Here is a 23,394-nt window from a genome sequence, read left to right as displayed (position 1 = left end):
AGCCCCCTGAGGATCTACCTATGGATGAAATACAATACCAGCTGAGACCGGCTAAATATGACAGAATAAAACATATAAAGAATTTGCTTTCATCTAACATTAAAAAGTTAAATTAACATGCAATGATGAGACAAACACTGCCATTCAAAAGCTCTGTCCTCTCTTTTGTTAACCTTATTTCTGCAGTTGTTCAAATTCACTATTTGGCACATAAACACCACATAAAGTTACCTATAAAAAAAACACATGGGAGAAAAGATCTGAAAATTCCATTTTAATTTAATAGGTGGATCATTTAATTCCAATTCGAATTCAGTGGGGCCAAATGATTGGGGCAACATTTTTTTTCTAACACGACAAGTTCAAGTAAGACAATGCTGACCCACTCCATACTGTTCACAGGCACAATAGAGATCAACAAGGCCTCTTTCTCAACATCTTCCTTAACACCGTCCCTCTCAAGGCACAACAATCCTCAGGACATATACAGAATTGCACAGCAATACAAAACAATGGGCCGGCAGCTTCAAGAACACCACAGGTACGGTGGCCTAAATGGCTTTTAATTTTAAGTGCAAAACCCAAATTCTGTATACGATACCCTTTTATGGTATAGTAAGAACTTTAAAGGATGAAGACATCTGAAGACTTGGAGTAGACATGAGATGTACAGTAAGCTATATGTTTGTCATTGTCAGACAAATTAAAAGCAATTTTAGAAATTGCATTAGAAAGTGCATTAGATTACATTGATGAGTCTGTGGCCTACAGTATTATTACGAATAAGATTTACACTGTGACAGTTCCAGCCCCCTACTACTGATAAAGCACATCAAATTCTAATGATCCATAATTAATTATTCATGATTATAAATATAGTGTCATAAAATTAAGTAAAGATGGACAAAAAAAATTTATATTAAACATTAACATTAAACACTTTGGTTATTAAAACAGCTGTAGCTTTGTAGATTAAAATACAGATTCACAAAACCCTGTTATTTGGAAAGCAAAAGAATAAAAGGCATGAAGTTAAAACATAAATAGAAAATAAATTAACAGACTTTGCTTTTTTGCCAAACACAACAGAGAACAGGTAATGTGCAGTATAGAAGCTTATGTATCCTGTACACATCATAAATGCTCCTGACAATCATCATGGATTATTTGTCATCCAATGTAGTGTTTGTGGATTTGTTATGCATATTTCAAGCCCATTGAGAGATAATGGCTGTGATTGAAGATGTGCGGCCCTAACCTCATGCGCTTTCTGTGATGTACTGTAAGAAAAAGTGTTACTTTGTCATCCCAGTCTGAAAAGGGAAGACCTCAGTACTACATTATTCATTCTTGGTTTAAGATGGATTGAGTCATTCAAAGATTAAAACTGTGAGAGTAACAACGTGTGAGTGAGGGAGGAAAGGTGAATAAAAACACTGTTTAACAGACATACCCAGTGGCTCCTTGGAATGTAGATTAGCCTAATATATGTTCAGTAGTTGTACATTTTGACAATCACATATACAGGGGTACATAATACTGGGCAGATCACTTCAAACTAAACAAAAAGAAAACATGGAAAGTGGACCGGTTTTCCTGTGTGAAAGGAACTGCTCTGTACACAAAAAGAGCTGGATCCTCAGCAAACTACCAACCTTTTCTAAACCCATGTAGCCTATTAGCGCTAAAAAAGAAAACCAAATTAATAGTCTCTTAGAAAGGAATTTACTGACTTAAAAATAAACTCTGGCCCGAGGAAGTAAATGCCAGCAGTAAGATGATTAAAGGAAGCGATTCTACAGTTGGGTTGGCTTCCTGCTTTGTGGCTCCCCACCAGAAGACGGCACTGTCACCAGACTCCTAAGATATACACAAGGATTCCTTCTCTTTCCGGCGGATTGCGCAGCAGGTGGCGGAGGAGGTGGTGGCGGTGGCCTCAAAGACGACATTAGCGGCTGCATTTCTTGCTGTTGCTGAGAGAGGGTGCCTTCCTCCTCTTCCTCCTTCCCTGCAGGGAACTTGAATGGCCCTGAACTTGGGGAACCTGTATTACTTCCTGATCCTGCACCAGCACCACTTTTTCCCTTTGCAGGGGTCCGCAGGGGTCCTCCCAGCCTCGAGAGGGCGCTAATACGTGGATGCAGAGGCTCTGGAGGAGAAGCCAGGCTCTCCAGAGAGGAGATGCTCTGGTTCCAAGCCTGCTGCAGGTCTATTGGGATAATTTTAGTGGCCTCCACAGACACACAGGGAGGGAGAGAACCCACACCATTTTTCCATGGCAGGGTTTTCTCTCCACATGTCAGTGAGGGAGGGGCGGCAACCGGGCTCTGACAAACATCCAGGGCAGCTGGTACTGAGAGGACAAAAAGAAACACAAGAAGATATAGAAATGTTGGAGATGGGTAGCAATCAGTTCTCACTTTTTCTTACCACAATCGTGTTCATTTCTCACCTGATTTTGGTCTCTCCTTTGGTGTTTCTGGAGCTTTGCGAGCCACAAAAGTAATGCCCACATCATCATCTTTATCTGGTTCAGAAGGATCATGTATATCCTCCTCATGTGCCATTGGAACCACAACTGGGTCTACAGACATATGTGCAAAAACATGTTACACAATGCACTGGGAACTTTAAGTATCAGAAAATAGTTTCATTAAAAGATAATCATCACCAAGCAGATCCAATGACCAACCTTTGTCCTGCCAGCTGACATTTCGTCTGGGTTTTTCATTGGCGTCTTGCTCTTTTGCATCTGACCCTTTCCGCTATAATACGATATTATCAATATTTCAAAATTTTGGGAAAACAAAGTGAATGTATCAGAGGAACAAGTTAAATACATACACAAACAGTATCTCTGTAAGATTTTGTTTTTAATGATGTCTCTTTTGCTCACCAAGGCTGCATTTATTTGAAAAAAAACTGTAATATTGTGAAATATTATTTCAATATCAAATCAAATATATTCCAATTCTATTTTAACATATTTTAATATTATAAAATGTAATGTATTCTTGTGATGGCAAAGCTGAACTTTCAGCATCATTACTCCAGTTTTCAGTGTCACATGATCCTTCAGAAATCTTTCTAATATGCTGATTTGCTGCTCAAGAAACATTATTATCTGCTCAAGAATCTGCTCTCACACACACACAGTGTCACAGCCATCACTCATGAGTCATGATATCAGTAACTACAAACATTAACCGTGTCTCTACATTGACCTTACATACATGGATACTTGTCAGTCATAGACTACCATGGCCTTTTACCAATTAACTCAATTAAAGTGTTGTTTTCTGCAGTTTTGAGCCCTTGCCTTTTTCTGACTGCGGTCTTTCTTGTGACGCTTGTAGCGAGTGGATTTAAAGGACTCCAGACGGTTGCGCATATTCCTCTGGAACACCTCCCTGTCCTGTCTCTCTTTTTCACCCACTGTCATGAAGTGGCGACTGTAGTGGGACTGGTACTGCAGGTACAGAGAAAGGGATGTCAACTGAAGCAAACACATCATACAAAGTATCACCCATTTTACTGATGCAATATCATGCTTCAGAGCACTTTATAGTGAGAGGGTGTGAGTGTGGCACGTTCTGTACCCGTCTCCTGGGTTTGTAGAGGTTTCCAGCAAGCACATGATGTGTCTCTAGCTCTTCCTCTATCTTGGCTCCTGGCACTGTGTCAATCACCTGGAGGTCTAGACACACCCCACTGCCGTTCTCTCTCCTGAGAGATCACATACAGAGACACAGGGAGTTACAAGAACCAACATGCATGGAAACATATGTACACTTACGCCACAGATGTACACAAAAACATGTCTGCACACACATTCAAAAAATGTCCTATGAAAATAAAAAATGCTAAACATAGTTTATATTTTAAAGTATTTTATATTGCTTTGTCTAAACATTCTTAAAAAAAAAAATATATCCTTGGTATTCTGTATTAAGTTTATATAACATAAGTGTATATACGTTTCAAATTGTTTTGAGCACAAATCTCTATTAATTTATTTAGCACTTAAAACAAGATAAAAATAAAAAAAAAACTAATTTGCCAAAGGGGTCATGATACCATTCAAAATGTTGGGGTCAGTATTTTTTTAAGAAATGAATACTTCTGTTCAGCGAGGATGCATTAAATTGATCAAAAGTGACTAAATACATTTATAATGTTACAAAAGATTTCTATTTCAAATAAATGTTGTTCTTTTGAACTTTCTATTCATCATAATTCAGCTTTACCTTCACATGAATAAAATACAACAATAGTTATTTTAAATTGTACACACAAAATGACTTTTTTTACTGTATTTCTGATTAAATAAATGCAGCCTTGGTGAGCACAAAAACATTTAAAAAAAATCTTAGACACTACCTTTGAATGGTAGTCTATATTTGGTGGTTTATATTTATCTTTTTTAATGACATTTTTAAGGAGTTTTTACTGGGCAACAAGATAAAATTGCTGATTAAGATTTTTTTTTTTTTTTTTTTTACGTGATGTTCACAATCACAAAATACTCACAGGTAGTTGGTAACATTTGTGACCTCTGGGAAAGAGGTTCTGCTGGCCATGGAAGGCAGAGAGAGTCTAGCAGAAGTCAACACATTCCCACCCTGAGAGAGAGAGAGAGAGAGAGAGAGAGAGAGAGAGAGACAGAGAAATAGCATCAAATATTAAACTTGATTCTGATTGGCTAATACATAAAGTATCAAGCTATTGATTGATGTTCCTTAAATGCCCAGCTATGTAAGTAGCTACAGTTTAGTATCACCTATCATCTCCAAACCCTTCCATTACTGTAAATTAATGCTCAGGTGGTATTACAGACACAATGCAAAGTGCACATTTATATTCAATAATTCAGCAGTCCCAGTGTGAATGTAACCCAGCTCTCCGCTCTTCATTCTCCATATAGATGGTTTCTCTTACTACAAATATCTCTGGCATATGGCTAATGACTAATCTTTCTTGATATACATAAGAAATTAAGCATAATGGTTTAAACAGTCTGTTTTGCCCTATTTCACAGGGCATTGACAATATATACAAAGTACAAAACCATGAGAAAGACATGCAGAAATGTGAGTAATATAGAGAAAAAACTATTTTTTAATCATTATAGCTGATAAATGAGTTTTTTCCCTTCTCAAATGAAATGAATAATCCTGTGCCTCTTTCACTGGGTGGTCTGAAAGAGAACAGAGGTTTCTCTATCTCTCAATCTTGTGCTAATATTAGCTTGATAACTACTCTCAGGAAGCCGAGCTCTATGAAACTCAAGGGTACAGGAAATGAACTTGCTGGAAGACAAAAGTCATGCATGACTAAAATTCCAGGTGTTATAAACATTTTCAGATCAAGCACATTGTTTCTTTGGAGACGTGAAGAGGACAGAAATTATTTGAAAGACGAATCTAACATGAGAAAAAAATAATTATTACTATTAACAAACAAACTAACTAAAAAAAGAACCAAGTGGGCGGTGTCTAACAATTATGATGTGCATGTCTATACATTCGTATTAAAATATCTACTGGAGGCCCTTCTTTCTCTTTCCTCTTTAACTCTCTCTGTATGATGCCAACTCCAGCCAGTATTTTTGTAGATATGTTTGATGTTGCAGCTGACAGGTATCAGATGCCTACAAAGGACCAGTACTGGCAGAGACACCGTGGCGTCAGGGTAACTAACAAAGGGAGGAATTATACTCTGCTCTTCTCAAACGACTCTCTTGAGCCTCAGAAAAGATCTCAATGCTTCCTCTGCTCAATGCTATAATCCAGGGGCTTTCACTCTTTAAAGGCCCAGGGACCCCCAACCAGACTCTCAGTCAACCCACAGTATTAAAAAAAAAAAAAAAACTGTAGTATAACTTTTATTAAGAAAATTAACTAACATTACTACAATGATTTATGTTCATTCAAAAGTTTAGAAATGAAAATTCATTGAAAACCTTGGCTAAAATCCATAGGTGTGAGTGAGTCTGAATAATGAAACACTTTAGAAAGTAGAAGCAGCTGAAAATAAAAGTAGTTTTAATAGGGGGGTTAAAGCAGAATGATTGTTGTATTGCACAGCAGTGCTGATTTTACCTATATTACTAATTTTTTTTTTTTTTTTTTTTTGAGTGTGGGCACCATCTAGTGGTCAATAATTTTAATACAACAATAATACTGATGGAACCCCTTACAAAAATGGTAGATGGCATCACACCAGTATGGTATACACCATGGTGCACCAAGTATGATGGTACATTACATTCCAAAAAAATACCATGGTACTACCATGGCACAATGTCTAAAAAATGTGTATTAACATTGTTAATGACAGGAAAAGCAAATCCTAGGAAAATCCAAACTTTCCACCAACCTTCCTTATAAAAATAATCCTAAACTGTGTACCTGATACACGGCAGCATTAGCCTTTTACCTGATCAATGACACTGATGGCATCTCTGATGTTGATTTTCTGATAGGCCTCCCACAGTTCACTCTTATGGTACACAGACTTTCTCAACAGCAACTTACTCAAATAGTTCTTGTCAAATTGCTCCCACCTAAAAAACAATGAGACTTAATAACACACTATTGCATTCGTTTAGCTCTTGTATATTGACGAGTACATCGCTCATCATGAGAATAGACAGCTAAGTGCCACTCACTTGTCCCTCCAGTGATGGTAGCCATTCAGACCAGCAATGTCCTCCACAGCTGTCAGAATGTGGTCAAAGGCCTGAAAACAGAAAGACAGACAAGTTCAGTGCTTCTGTAAATTATTTATGGCTATTTTATTTGAATTATTTATCCGCATTTATTTTATTAGCATCCATGGCTATTTTTAAGTGCACTTGAGATCAAATCCTACATCTTTTGCAGACATAAAAAAAAAAAAATCCATGGGTGTTTTTCAAAATATTTCTTTGTAAATAAACTAGACATCAGCAATTGGTGAGCAGTTCAGTCTGAAGTATGCAACACTATTCTATCTTAAATTGTGTGGTGTTAAAATCAGTTTGGTCTACACAACTTTGGGAAACTGCTGCTTTCCAAGAGAATATCTCTTCTATCCTCCTTTATTTTCTCAGAATCTCTCCTATATTATTTCAAATCTATTCTGTCAGCTCAGCTACATTACAGCCTATCTTTAGCCCAGGTTTTCGAGAGCTCAGCAGGTAGCCCTGAGTCCCCAAGTGTGCATAGAGCAGCAGGGTATGTAAGGCCTTCAGAAAGAGGATGAGGTAAATGACAAGGCGCTGTGTGACCTCTGCCTATGTGTGCACATCTATTTGTGGAAAGGTAAAAAAAAAAAGGAGCTCTGATGATTAATTCATTGGAGGGAAGAGTCTAACGTCAGTCTGTCAGTGGCAATACTGCTGTTTCAGTCATCAGATCACAAGCACAGCACAGATAGCAAGGTCAACATCATCACTCACACATTTCACCACAGGCAGTCAGGCAGGGATAGAGGGAGACAGGTGATAAGAAACAGACACAGAAGAGAAGTGAGAGTGTTGGAAGCGATATTGACTCACACGCTCATGGATCTCTTCGTTGATGGTAGGTTTTCTGTTTGTGCTGCGTGGCACTTTCAACCATTTCACTAAAGGCTTGATGGTTAAACCCTGGGAGGGAAGATTTGGGAAATGTCAACAAAACAGAGAGAGGGCACCATCCAAATCTTTCAACTAAATATCACAGCTCACTTTTCTAGTAGCAGCACTAAAATTGGTCTTTTAAATAAACTTTTACCTAATTAAGCAATATCACACTAGAAAATCAAAATGCTGTTTTACAAATATCAGCACAGCTGTAATTGTTTACACCAGCATTTAGACCAACAGCGTGATCGTGAGTGTGATACTGAGAATTAATATTGTATATTTGTGATATTGAGTTTTAATATTGAGTGTGATATTTGCAACAAAACAAGTTAATCCTGAGAAACTTACATTTAAGACACAATATTGCCAGATATTTTGTGTATTTTTGCTCCACCAGTGAAAGAAGTTTTAAATGAAGCACAAGCATAATCAAATTGTTACGCATCGCAGCGACACATTAGGGGTGTTTCGTACCTGAATAAATCACTGTTTTTGAGCAAATCGTTTTAGTGAATGATTCAAAGACTCACTCAAGTTCAAGTTCAAGTTCATTCAAGTGTTGTTTTCCGAAATAACAAGTGTGTAAAACATACTGAGAAACATACTGTAGGTAAAATACAAAAAATATGTCAAAATATTTACTCAATTAAAAATCGTAAGTAACCTAGCTTAAAAAAAATCAAAATCAAAATACTAGTGAAAGTTTAAAAAAAAAAAGCATCCACATTTAATTGTACTTAAGTACTACTCTTACCTTTTTTTTTACCATATTGTTCTATGGTAGAAAAAGTAATAGTAGTATGCGGTTCCAAATTCAGCAACTGTTTTCAAACAAATCGGTCGAGGGAATGATTCAAATGACTCACTCATAAAGACAGTGGCTAAATTCTGAATCGCATAAATGTATATGGTAGAAACAGTATGAGTAGTATGCATACAATTCAGAATTCAGCCAGTCGCTTCTTTCCTTCCATAATGAATCAGTGTTTTTAAACGAATCAGCTAAATGAATGGTTCAGTGACTCACTCGTAAAGACAGTCACTTGTTGCCACCTACTGGCGTATCAATGTAAGCTGTAGAAAGATTCTCTGAAAAATCCCCACCACTAACACAGACTGACAGTGTCAAAAAGTATATTATTTATATAGTTTTTTATGTCTATGTATTTAATGTTTTAAATGTTTTAAAAGCTATACTCAATTTAAAAAACTCAATACAGTTTATCCACAGCTACCTGTTACAGAAAAAACAACAATGCATACTTGTCTAACAAGCGTGCATATTTGTAGGATCTGTGGAAAGATAAGTTCCTAACCAAAGCTTGGCAGTATATACTGATGATTTCAGCAGTCAGATATTCTGTGACATGTTGGATACACTAATATGACATTGACAACACACGCATAGACACTCTATAGAGATTCTGTGGCCATGAATAATAGATGAAATTGGAATAGGGTAAAAAGGCTGGCACTGGCCAGATGGGCACATAGACACACACACACACACACACACACACACACACACACACACACACACACACACACACACACACACACACACACACACACACACACACTTACACATAGGCAGTACCATCAAAATCACTCTATTCATCATAATTAGTATCTCTGTTTCAGAATAGCTTTGGAAATAACAGCAATTTAACACAGCGGAGGGGAAATGTCATCCCTGCAAGGCTATTAGCTGTACGCTACCAACACACATACAAGTAATGATAATAATCACAGCCTGAGGAAAGATGAAACAGAAAGAAAGGAAAGAACACTTCTATCAAAACAAAATTATTCTATAAACATGAAGGGGAGGGAAAACACAAATAGGAAGGAATACAGAAATTTCTAAAAGAGTTACCTGAAACATGACCGTGAAGAAAACCACAACTATGGTTGTTGCCACAAAGTAGTCTTTAGCCTTCACATGTTTTTTGTCTAAAAGAACCACCAGAGCAAAGGCCACAGCTCCTCTGAGACCGCCATATGACATCACCACTTGATCAATCTTGTCAAGCGGAACCAGTCTAAACCAGTTCAGGAACCAAGTCTGCCCTACTACACCTGCAAATAACATGTTGAGCAAATACATATGCTAAGTGTTAGAGCCGAGGCTATTAAACACAGTAAATGTTTGCAAGTCTGCATCTAAACCCATTATAAATGACAAAAGTAATCAAATGAATATCAGATCAAAATACATGGTACATTTTCAGCTCACACGGTTAAGGAAACTATTTGATGTATGTAACCAAAGTGAAAGTTAATTGTGAAGCTGTGAGTGAAGAAATTTTAGTGAGAGTTCTCTTTTCATTTTTAACTTCGGTAACCAAAAAGTACCAAAAAATACAATGTAACTACCATGTTTTCTGAATAGAATAGAACAGAACTCTCTCTTACCTATGGCCCTGAAGACTAAGATAAATATGAGTGTGCTGACAACAAGGCCAGTGTCCCAGGCCCATTTGGACTTGTCCACAGCTGAGATACCCAAAAAGATGAAGATAATCGTCTCTGCAATGCTGGCCAGGGTTTTCATGGTGTACTTCACGGTGGTCCGGGACTTCTGGGATATATTGGCTTCCACATATTTCTTGCAGCCAATGCCACAGAAAGTCATCCTGCCATGAATCAACAATAACATATATAATGATGATAGAATAATAGCTAATACCCTAGCTTAATTTTTTTTTTTTTTAAATACTAGAGAAAGTTAAACAAAAAGCATCCACATTTAATTGTACTTAAGTACTACTCTTACCTTTTTTTACCATATTGTTCTATGGTAGAAAAAGTAATAGTAGTATGCGGTTCCAAATTCAGCAACTGTTTTCAAACAAATCGGTCGAGGGAATGATTCAAATGACTCACTCATAAAGAATCAACAATAACCTATATAATGATGATAGAATAATAGAATGCAATAGGTGTATTTTATACATAAAAAATTCTAAATCATAAATATTTAGAGTTTAATAGATAGGTTGTTATTGTTTCTGACCTTTGTACCTTTGGATTGATGTCTATATTTAGACAGAGATATGAGATATCCCTATATTTACATTCCATATACATAAGTTAGCTTTAGACAGGAATTACGCTTTGCTCATTGTGTTATATATGAGTCACTTTGCAGTACTCATTGAACAGACCAGAAAAAATGAAAAGAGCAGAATTATATTGATGAGATTGTATTCATATAATCCAGTCTCTAGTGACCTTTTCTCCTTATCTTTAAATCCTATTGTGGCTTATTTCATTTCTAACTCCATACCACCTTGTGCAGTAAGTGTGATGAAGAGCCATGAGGGGGCGCTCCAAGTACTGCATTTAGTATATGCTTACATATCAGCAGAAAACATGCATTTTTACTTTAATTCATATGCGAGTTCATTCCTTTATATCTAGTAGTACTGATTCCTGTCCTTAAAGCGTCTTGTATCCAATCATGACTCTGCATCTTGAAATCTGTTCTATTGCTTTGCTAAGCAATACTAAAACGGGTTAATAATCTAATTCCTCTGCTCATAATCTCATTATGTGATTTATGACCGCCACAAAAACTACTGAGATTTACAGCTCTGCACACGTTTTGAAAACAATCTGAAAAATTCTTCAAATTGGCCACGGAAATATTCATGAACAACATGTTTTCAGCGTCATGTGCACAGATGCACAGCTCACACAAACACACTCACCAGTTCTCATTCACTGAATCATTTATCCCTGACCCTGATGTGTCCATTCTTCTTTCTCTATTATACTCAAATGTTTCTCTCCATTTTTCACTGTAGTGCTCTTAAGGCATGAATCATTTCCCCTCTCAGCATTAATCCTGTCATTTAACTTCTCATCGTTTTAAATGTCAGCCACCACAGTGTTTGTCACAGAGCTGCACAGACACACACGTCTTTTTTTATCATGATGAGGACATTGATTTCTGATTTTATATATTAAGGTAATGATATTTCTATTTCTTTTACTGACACAAATCTTTCTGCATTTCACAATTCCGCTCATATTTTTGAATTCATTTCGAGTTTGTGTACAAATATGCAGAGACTCAGTTTCAAATAAGTTCAAATTATTAAGATGAGTATGCTGGCAGTGGCAAAACTCACGAAAGAATGGCGGAGAGAGAGAAGAGTTCTGCCGTCAGGTAGGCCAGGTAAACCAACAGGAAGATGAACAGCGGCTCTATGATGCGCACCTTCTTTGTAAAACGAGTGACAAAGGCCAGAATAACAGCAAAGATGAGACCAACCAAAGTCCCTCCAATGCTGACAATGAGGAAGGAGACTGGAATGATTGCAGGAATGAAAAAAGTATATGTTTCATGTAAATATTAACTCATTTAAATATTATACTCAACAATATGGTGTTAAAGAAACAACTGACACATTTTGTACTTACCAATTCCTTTAAAATAGTCTGCGGTGTAAACGTTCCCCGGTCCCACTTCCACAAAGGATATGTACACTTTATATAAGACCTGTTGAGACAATTATTAATGCATCTCTCCAATACTAAAAATCTGAAAGATAAAAATACAATAAATAAAATTTTGTGGTCGGCAAGATTTTTTACAAGTTTTTGAAAGAATGATCACCACGGCTTCATTCATATTCATATTTCATTGTGAAATATTGCAATTAAAAATAACTGTTTTGTATTTTAATACTTTTTAAAATTCAATTCATTCCTGTGATGGCAAAGCTGAATTTTTAGCAGCCATTTCTCCAATCTTCAGTGTCACATGATCTAATTTGGTGCTCAAAAAACATTTCTTATTTCTTTTTATTATCACTGATGAAAACAGTTGTGCTGGTTAATGATTTTGTGGAAACTGTGATACATTTTTCTTCAGGATTCTTTGATGAATAGAAAGTTCAAAGTACTTTTGATCAGTTTAATGCATCCTAAGAAGTATTAATGTATTCAAAGTGAGCTAAAATTACATTTAAAGCTATGGCGAAAGAGCTTGGACAGACTGAAAGTGCATCTCCAATTGTTCCCCATCATATCAATAGTAGATTTCCTATTGTGTACATCAGATGAATTAATATGCAGCTCAGCAGCAAAACTGAAGATGTGCAATTTTGTGAAGAGCATTGTCCATCTGAAGGCTCTCGTGATTGGCTTGAATAATGAACCTGTCTTACGATATGGCCATTAGACCAGTGGCACAAAAGACTGAGCCTTACATTTCACTCCTCTATGAACATAACTAAATGAACAATGTTATCCAGTAGCTTTGAGAATAAATGCAAAAAGAAGAGGCTTCCCCCTGTTCACACATTTATCGGTATATATTCAGAGAGTGATCACAGTCTTACTCTGAATAACCCGACCTCAAGTGCTAGCTGACCTTCCAGTAAACACACACACACACACACACACAATCACACTATAATCTGCAGCCACTTCTACACTGAAGCCTGGTGGGAACCTGCTCAAGAGTTCAGAATCCCTAGAATGTGACTGTGGTAACTTTACACCTAATCTGATGCATAAAAAAGGAGATTTAAGCAAAAAATCTTGTAATAACCTGGCTCAAAAAGCTTGTAACATAAAGAGAACAAAAGACAATGATTGAGCTTAATAAAAGGTTATTTACTGAAACATGCCTAGGGCAAATCGAATTAAAAATAAAATGTACACATGCCGAATGTAAACATACTTTTTAGACCAGGGGACGGGGCCCACTAGGGAGACTCAGCAAACTTCCAGAGGGCACCAATGTCAATTTATTTTTAAGTAGGTATATTAACAATCGTAATTAAAATGCAAAAAAAGCTTTTGTAATGTTTGTTTATTTATATTACAACAGATGTACACACACATCCGCTTAGATAGGAGGATCTTTGAATATTGTCTTAGAAAAATTGGGGCTTAGAGTCAAAAAGGTTGAGAACCACTGTACAGTTCACCCAAAAATAAAAATACAGACATAATCTGCTTAGCCTCATGTCGTTCCAACCCTATATGACTTTCTTTCCTCTGTGAGACACAAAAGAAGACATATTGAAGAGTGTTTTTTAACCAAACAGTTTTGGCTACCAACGACTTCCAGTGAACAAAAACACTGTCCCTCAGAAGAAAGTGGCCTATCCCTTTAAAAGGCCTATCCCTGTGGGTTTTTTTTTTTTTTTTTTTGTAATGCATTACAATAACTTATATGCTAAAGCCTCAAAATCAAAAGTGAATTTGAGCATAAACCTGAGGAATAATCTGATGAATGACATTATGGCAGAGATGGCTATGTCCATGCTTTCACAGATGTATGTTGAATGATGTTGTAGGGTGGGAGAATGTGTAGAAGTAGGTGGGGAATGTGTTAGTGATGGTTGGTCATTGGGCGTAATCTTCTACACATGGGTCAACAAGTGACACATCCACAAATAAATCGGCCTGACCTGCTATACCAGTGAACATACAGTCAAGTCAACACAATCCAAACTTTGCTCAAGCACGAAATTGATATTTCTGAGGATTAGATCTAATCCCAACAACATTATGTAGTATAAACAAGTAACACTAAATCAGCCTGTCTCTAACCAGAAGCTACTGTTTGACCCTAGAGTATAGTAGTTATATAAAAATACGAGGGGAAAAAGGGAAATGGATTGGATAATTCATTGGCAATGCCTTAGCCTAAGTCATTTACTATTGATTTGCTTCTCCAGAGCAGGTACTGTAAATGACTTTTGGGTATGTCTTATAACATAATCATGTCAGCACTACAGCAGAGAGTTCTGGTGTAAGGTTACAATAACAACAGATATGCGATTGAACATATTAGACAGTAAAGGCTTTTGCATTTTTACAAAAGATTATTATTTCAAGATGATTATTTTCTATTTCATTTTTAAATTTCTATTCATGTAAATGTATCATGATTTCCACAAACACGTTAAACAGCACAACTGCTTTCAACATGTCTAATAATAATAAATGTTTCTTGAGTAGTAAATCAGCAAATTAGACTGATTTCTGAAGGATCATATTTCATATAAAAAATATTACAACAGAAAACATTACATTGATTTAAAATGTAATAATATTTCACAAAATGACTATTTTTACTGTGTTTTTAATCAAATAATTTTTTTTACTTATCGACCTGAAACTTTTGAAGGGTAGTGCATTTCCTCACTCACAGAACTGACCATTACACTCTGCTAGTAGCGTGTTAGCCATGTAGACAAGCTTAAAGGGTTAGTTCACCCAAAAATGAAAATTCTGTCAGTAATTACTCACCCTCATGTTGTTCCAACCCCGTAAGACTTTTGTTCATATTCGGAACACAAATTAAGATATTGCATTAAGAGATTGCATCTGCCGGCCCAGAAAAGTTAGTAAAGACATCGTTAAAATAGTCCAAGCGACTACAGTGGCTCAGTTCTCGCGTGCTCTCGTGAACTCACGTCAGAGGCCCACACAGAAGAAAAGGAATAGTTGAATAAAGTCGTCATTTTTGTTTGTTTTTTGCGCACAAAAAGTATTCTCGTCGCTTGATAAACTTATGGTTGAGCCACTGTAGTCACTTGGACTATTTTAACGATGTCTTTACTAACTTTTCTGGGCCGGCAGATGCAATTACCTAGCAGCCTATGAAGGAGTGAGACAGCTCTCAGATTTCATTAAAAATATCTTGAATATCTGAATATGAACGAAAGTCTTACGGGGTTGGAACAACATGAGGGTGAGTAATTACTGACAGAATTTTCATTTTTGGGTGAACTATCCCTTTAAATAGTAAAAACAATGATTTTTGATGATTAACAAAGTCCGGACTCACCACAGTGACAGCATCATTGACCAGTGACTCGCCAAAGACAATGATGAAGAGTGTCTCATTCACATGGACTTCTTCAAAAACAGCGATCACTGCTACCGGATCCACAGCCGAGATCAGAGCTCCAAACAACAAGAACTCCATCAAACCTGCATCTACTTTTTCATCTGCACACAGACACGCAAACAAGCTGCAGTCAATAATTACAACCAAATTGATCATATCACATGCAGCCCTAGTGGTGTGGTACAGACAGTGGTTAAAGATCTGGAACGGTAATTCAAATCTTGCAATGGTCGATTCATAAGCTGCCTTGTGCACTTGGGCCAGGCTCTTTAACCAGGATGCTCCAGTGGGATTTTCCCTGTGATAGGTGTACTGCATGTTGCCTTGGATGAAAGTGCCCTACCCTTTCTTGGGTCTAAAACAAAATTTACACCACATCTAAGTCCTACGCAATACTAAAAAATGTTAGGCAGTGGTGACTCCCCCTAAATAAAAATTCTCATAAAATAAATTTGTGATTAGACAAGTCATGTTAGTAGCAGTGTCAAATCGATTAATCGCATCTATAAAATGTGTGTATATACGCATATAAATATATCAACACATTTTTTTTATGTAAGATGCAATTAATTATAATATACATAAATTATAATAGATATAAATATTAATAAATTATATAAACACTATGCATAAACAATATACAAATTAATAATTGAGTCAATGCAATATTTATACAGCATAACCTGTATTTATTAGGCTTACAGAATGAACTAAATAACTTGGCAAAAAAGTTTTTAGTGATAAAAATACATGTAATTGTTTATTGAATATTCCTGTCTTTTATAATATTGCAGTTATCAATATATTATATGAAAGCATTAAGGAATGAAAATGAAAATCACAGTAACACAAGGGCCTCAAATGGCTTATTGCTTTACTAAAAGCAGTGGTTCTCAACCAGGGGTCAGGACCCACTAGGGGGCATCAGTGAACTTCCGAGGATGGTTTAAGAATCTTAATTAAGAAGCTAAAAGCATTTTAAAAATGCATAAACTCACATAATATTTCATATTTTAATTTGTCTCCTCAACAGTGCTTGTTTTATTGAAGGATTATCAAGTTTATTGTTTTAATAGACTGACACACTCCTAATTTATATTAATAAAAAGTTTGAAAACAAGCAGCTTTGTCATCAGTACATCAGACGTACCAGAGGAAATATTCCACCTACATGGCTGAAGAAGCACTGTATGATCTATGATCATTTAAGAATTCATTTTTGGTTTCATTTGTTTGAACTGACACCCCATAATAACTCACCTATGGCCCCTGCCATCTTGACTCCGTATAGACAGAATCCAGTGCAGAAGGCATTCCACAATGTGCCTACTACAGCGTACATCAAAATGGCACCCAGGTTGTCGAAGAAGAGCCGTGCTGGCATGAAATACCCAGCATCCCCCACTATAGTTGGCAGAAGAAAGAGGAAAAATAGCCCTGGGTCCAGTTGGTACGGCTGCTTTTTGCTGGCGATAAGAACCACTCCACCCAGAACCAGACCCAGCAGAATCAGCATACAGCTCTCTGGGACCGCTGTGGTAAAACGCTGAGAGAAGTGGAATACTGAAGATTGCAGAGCAGAGAAAAGAGACAACAGAGAAAAAAAGGTTAACATGGATTGAGCATGAGATGAGAGATATTATCTAGCCATGCACTATCATAAAAAAGTGTGAATGCAAACATAGCAAATGTTCTTCATTGTAATTTCACTATAGCTTTATGAAATGTAACTTTTTATTGAGTTAATTGCAGTAAGATGCACGTGCCAGAGACAACCAAATGCATAAAATAAAATAAACTAAACAATGCATATAAGGAGCATATGTAGCTTCATGGCCCACGGCAGCCAACCAACCTCATTTAAAGAGTTACAGGTGCAGGTGCTGTAATTCCATACCATGGTTTCAGATAAAATGTTACACAACACCATTCTAACGTTCAATGACTCCCAGTGACAAATACTGAGTCACAGTAAAACATAATCTTATACTGCAGCTTTAAGAAAGGACTATTAAATACACAAATGCACAAATGGCCAATAGCTGAACAAGGTGACTGCATACTAAATTCACCAATACAATGCAGGACTTTACAGTGGTTTAATGGAGCATCTGCTAGAATTCATCACAATATTTCCACTGGGAAATGCAGTATGACCAGTGTCCATTCACAAGTCAGACATATCAAATGACTGTACAAAGCATTAGAAGACGAGGAACAATCATGCTCAGGTTCCTGCACTGGATCAGGACACTGAAGCATGAGGTGCAGAAACCACATTAGTGTTTATATGGGAAAAGGGGGATTTGATAGATCATAAGATGTTTCAATGGGGATATATTAGTGAAAATGATGTTGATTAATAAGGCTAATTAAAATAGCTAATCAAGGCACAGACTGGCCTCCATTTATAAAAGCATTCCTCATGAAATGTGTGCAAGCACAACACATTATGGCCTAATGAGAGATTCTAATGGCATGATCTGGTTTCCATGATCAGAGTAATTTTGTGGAGGAGGGAAAATCAAGAAGCATAACAATCACCGCTCACCATGAGTCATTCACACAAGGACAGAAAAACACTGACATACACCCAAAAAGCGTACTCGACATCTGCACAAACACATGCATGTGTACACACACACAAACACTAAATAACAAAAAAGAAGAAAAAAAAATCTGAGGCATATGCCTAGATACATACACATAAAAATACACACAGGCAAATATGTTTTAATGAGTGCTAGAGATTAATTCCATTCATTTATGCATACTGATACCTGTGTGCCACTCCAACCTCACAATAGAGAAGACCTTCATATGTGTGATTCATTTCTATCACAAGATCTCCTGCTTTTAAATCATTACTTGCCCTAAGCTTTCCAACAACAGTCCACATATAATTACAGCCATAATGAAAGATTATTAAATCCAATTAATCCAACACCCTTCATTTTCAGGGACAGACAGAGACAGAACTTGGAGCAGTTAATTAAGAACATAGAGTGGATTGCCATCCCATTATGATAATCTTTTTTAAATCAGGTTGATCATTAAAGGTATAGCGGAGGATTTTCCCGAATTTTAGAAAAGAACCGCCCTCTCCACTTTTTGAAAAAATGCACTCTACCTGCTCCCGAGAGGGAACGCCTATTAAACGTGTGCACGAGAGAGCATGCACGAGCTAATCATAGCTTACATTAACTTTTACTAGCAGTGATTTTAAATGGATTTCTCCAAACTTTACCTGTCAAGTAGAAACTTCGCGACTGAGGCATCAGTGGGAAGCCCAACCTGTGTTTTGAGCGCACGCCATCGTGTGAATCGTGTGCACGAGCACGTACGACGGCCTTACGTAAACAGATCACCAGAATGATTGACACTTAGGAGGACCAATAGTCTTGATGATCCACCCGGAAAAAGAAAATCCTCCGCTATACCTTTAAGTTAAACTGTGTGTAGTATAGAATGGGATGTTGCTTTGTATCACTCCCATGACTCAAACTCAGTGAGTTTAGATGTTTGAGAAGAGTGTATTCTGAATGCAATCCTCTGGTAAATGAGAGTGTTTATGTGACAGGGCAGGTCATAATCATCGCTATATAAGTATATTAATTTATTTATTTTGTCAGTAACTGAACTAATGGGCAGTGTCATTTTTTTTCATATTAACACAACTGTCAGTTAGTACTCCTATCTCTATCTACACTATATTGACAAAAGTTTTGGGACATCTGCCTTTACCTGCACATGAAGTTTAATGACATCCCATTCCTGATCCGGAGGGTTTAATATGGAGTTGGCCCACCCTTTGCAGCTATAACAGCTTCAATTCTTTTGGGAAGTCTTTCCACAAGGTTTAGGAGTGTGTTTATGGGAATTTTTTACCATTCTTCTAGAAACACATTTGTGAGGTCAGGCACTGATGTTGGATGAGAAGGCCTGGCTCGCAGTCTCCGCTCTGATTCATCCCAAAGGTGTTCTACTGGGTTGAGGTCAGGACTCAGTCGAGTTCCTCCACAGTCCACACCAAACTCGCTCATCCGTATCTTTATGAACCTTGCTTTGAGCACTGGTGCGCAGTCATGTTGGAACAGGAAGGGGCCATCCCCAAACTGTTCCCACAAAATTGGCAGCATGAAATTGTCCAAAATTTCTTGGTATGCTGAAGTATTAAGAGTTCCTTTCACTGGAACTAAGGGACTAAGCTCAACCCCTGAAAAACAACCCCACACCATAATCCCCCCTCCACCAAACTTTACACTTGGCACAATGCAGTCAGGCAAGTACCGTTCTCCCGGCACCCGATAAACCCAGACTCGTCCATCGGATTGACACAGAGAAGTGCGATTCGTCACTCCAGAGAACACATCTCCACTGCTCTAGAGTCCAGTGGCGGCGTGCTTTACATCACTACATCCGACGCTTTGCATTGCACTTGGTGATGCAGCTGCTCGGCCATGGAAACCCATTCCATGAAGCTCTCCACGCTTGAATTCACTGAGCTCCTGAGAGCGACCCATTCTTTCACATATGTTTGTAGAAGCAGTCTGCATGCCTAGGTGCTTGATTTTATACAACTGTGGCCATGGAACACCTGAATTCAATGATTTGGAGGAGTGTCCCAATACTTTTGGCAATATAGTGTATCTATCTGTCTATCTATCTATCTATCTATCTATCTATCTATTGTACGGATGCAATGCTATGGCAGTACTATAATGATGCTATAGGTTAAGGATAATATTTACTTTATACACTTGACCTGTAACACAACAAAATGTTGTATTGCCTTCACCTGTTCCGGCTGCGTGTACTCAGCACTTCAAGTCAGCTGAAAACTGTGCGCAGGTGCTTCAGATAATGCTACTTTCTCCGGATGCAAGACAAATATTCAAAATGAAATTTTATGGCGTTACCGTGGCAATTGAATCATGGAGAAACAGATGATTGAGCTGAATGATCTGATGTAACTGCATGTCTTGGCCAAAAATACAAGCTGGAGGGACGCCTGAGGGACACCCACACATGCAAATATAGGAGGTAGTGCATTTTGTGTTTGTACTGTATGTATTTTTGTGAACTACACCACAAAACATACAACCAGTTTCTCTGTTAAACATTTTGCTCTCAAACCCTAATTTTTCAATAATCAATCTGAGTTGATTATTGCACAACATCATGCCATGTTTTTCATTTCCAACTGATAATGCACTCGTGTCCTCCTGAAGATATCTTTATAATGTACAGTCGTGCTCAAAAGGTTACATACCCCTTTGCAGAATCTGAACATTTTTAATTATTTTAACCATATAAGAGGAATCACACAAAATGCATGTTATTTTAGTACTGTCCTGAATAAGATATTTTACAAAATGTTTTTACATATAGTCCACAAGACAAAAAATAGCTGAATTTATAAAAATGACCCAATTCAAAAGTTTTCCAGCATGTGATTTTGAGATCCATCTTTTCACACTGAGGACAATTGAGGGACTCAAACACAACTATTAAAAAAGGTTTGAACATTCACTGATACTCCAGAAGGAAACATTATGCATTAAGAGCCTGGGGTGAAAACTTTTGAACATATATATTTTTTTTTCATTTAGTACTGCCCTTCGGAAGCAACAGAAGATACTTACATGTTTCCCTGAAGACAAATTAAGAACAATTTACCTTGATCTTCAAACTCAAAAAGAACGGGGTAATTTTTAAAAATAAATTCAGTTATTGTTTTTTTTGTCTTGTGGACTTTATGTACACATCTTTTATGTAAAATATCTTTTTCAGGACAGTACTAACTAAAAAATAACATGTATTTTGTATGACCCCTCTTATTTTGTTAAAATAATTAACATTTTACAGATTCTGCAAGGGGTATGTAAACTTTGGAGCACGATTGTACGTATGGCACTATCACTGTGAGCTTTTGCTTTGCTACAGTGAAGAAGAACAAAATATAGACCTCTCACGTGAAGAAATCATTCTCATGATTCGGATCTTTCAGTGAATCAAAATAGCCTACGTTAAAAATCGTTCACGAATAGGACAAATCGAGCGTTTCTCGAGTGAACTCTTAAACTCACGAACCGATAATCTTTTAATTCGTAACGAGCAGAGAATAGATGCTGTAGCAGAAACCTATTTGGAGTGAACCGAGAATTTGACTGATGCATTTGACAAAAAGTTACTTAACAGACACAGAAACGTTAATAATAAATTAAAGTAGCCCAGACAGCAACATAGTGTTGGCCCAGATCCGGGCCACATGTGGCCGTATCTGGGCGACACTGTTGCTGTTTGGGAGCCTACTGGAAACTGTTACAACTTGATGTTATTTGAGTTTTATTCATGCACGTTTTATTAAATCAAAATTAAAAATCGTTTAAGCCAATAAATATAAATTAATTTTAGCATTGTAAATGCTGACTTCGCAGGCATTCGGTTTATAAAAAAAACAAAGCCTGCAACAAGCTGAAATTTGGAAAACATTAAGCATATTTAAACAGCATTATTATCAGCATATAAACAGCATTATTAATCAAACCACATGATAGCAGGTGACGTAGCTACAAGAATAACCGAATAGCTTTCTGAACCTGTTCTTTGTAATAAACTATTCGAAAGAACCGATTCGCGGACATGAATCGAACTTCCCACCACCACAGCCAAAGCGTGAGAAAGAATGATGATGGAAAGATGATGAGTCATCATAGCCAATCATAGCTCGCCGCTACTCCGCGGAGACTCCGGATCGGCGGGAACACGGTGAGCTCACAGTCCATAGATATATCTCGCGGAGTCGCGGGGCGTTATAAGTTACAGCACGGATTGCAAAAAGTCACGGAAATTACAGGTACAAAAAGATAACCGTACGTTAACGTACACTGCTGTCTTTTTAAACGCTGTTCGCTTATCTGCAGTAAAGCTAAAAGCCCATTTTATTATTGTGTGAAAATGTCCCAGAGGAAATGTATGGGCTTTATTGCCATGGCAACCACCCGCGTCTGTCACTTAATGACAGTGGATGTGGAAGGGAAGCGCAGGTGGCTCGCGCTTTTTACGCACCGTTTTTACAACCATCTGACCAACGCACACAGCACCGAAGGCCCACTTTAATAAAACGCACTACACATTCACGTCCTCAACATAATCCTTCCAACACTTTACGCGTAACAGTCCGGGAGCCAGAGTGAGCTCGGAAGCTTATTTTAAACACTACTATATATTACATCCAAAACAAAGCTCGTTGAGTAAGCGAAAACGTATCTTGCATTACAGAACTTACGTATTTTCGCCACACTGGCCACCAAAAGCCAGCTGGCTATAATGTAAGGTGTCTGCACGTAGCTCCATTCCCACTGCACTATCTTGTACCCTCCTCCGTGGTGGTGAGACGACTCTTCGTCCTCCGTGCTCGGCGCCGACGGCTCCTCCGCAGACCGGGCGAGCGCAATCCCGGGATGCCCGTACTCTTCCCGGGCTGAAGTATAGCGGGAGGCGACGGGGGATGTGACGGCAGGTGCGGCGCTTACCCCCGGCTCTGGCGAGAGCGACGCTCCTGTCACGTAAAGGTCAGTCGCTGCATCACTAGCCACCTTTATGAACAGAAGCAAACTCAAGCACCGCATCTTTTCGGCGTGTTCAACGGCGTGTCATCTTCATTTCTTTTATACACTCCAGTTGCGATGGTAAGCCCTCCACGGGACGCCCCGTTACCGGTTTACAACATCAACACACACTCCACTCGCCGGTAACTCGCGAAGGTGCAGCTGGCGTATAGGGAGGGACACGTGATTCGTTCGTGCACGAGGAGGTTCTTATTAAAGAGCCGTAACTCATCATCCTCATCAAACCAGACAGTGTGCACCCAAAACTCGTGTTATCAGCCTATTTTTATGTG

At 37.8% G+C, this 23,394-nt stretch overlaps 1 protein-coding gene across 1 annotated transcript; it reads right to left on the bottom strand.

The window, feature by feature from the left end:
* Positions 1 to 1,672: 1,672 nt before the first annotated feature.
* On the bottom strand, positions 1,673 to 23,275 carry slc9a5 (solute carrier family 9 member A5). Its single transcript, XM_084404429.1, has 16 exons — positions 22,780 to 23,275; positions 16,749 to 17,051; positions 15,426 to 15,589; positions 12,038 to 12,116; positions 11,746 to 11,923; positions 10,025 to 10,245; positions 9,486 to 9,688; positions 7,541 to 7,630; positions 6,671 to 6,741; positions 6,439 to 6,565; positions 4,531 to 4,622; positions 3,600 to 3,726; positions 3,320 to 3,469; positions 2,693 to 2,765; positions 2,453 to 2,584; positions 1,673 to 2,353 (listed from the first exon to the last, which is right to left on the bottom strand). Exons 1-16 carry the CDS (start codon positions 23,120 to 23,122, stop codon positions 1,797 to 1,799), a joined length of 2,910 nt encoding a protein of 969 aa, XP_084260555.1. The 5' UTR covers positions 23,123 to 23,275; the 3' UTR covers positions 1,673 to 1,796.
* Positions 23,276 to 23,394: the final 119 nt, after the last annotated feature.

Source organism: Rutilus rutilus (genome assembly GCF_951802725.1).
Source record: "Rutilus rutilus genome assembly, chromosome: 3".
Lineage (NCBI taxonomy): Eukaryota > Metazoa > Chordata > Actinopteri > Cypriniformes > Leuciscidae > Rutilus > Rutilus rutilus.
This window is presented reverse-complemented; position numbering and strand designations above follow the sequence as displayed.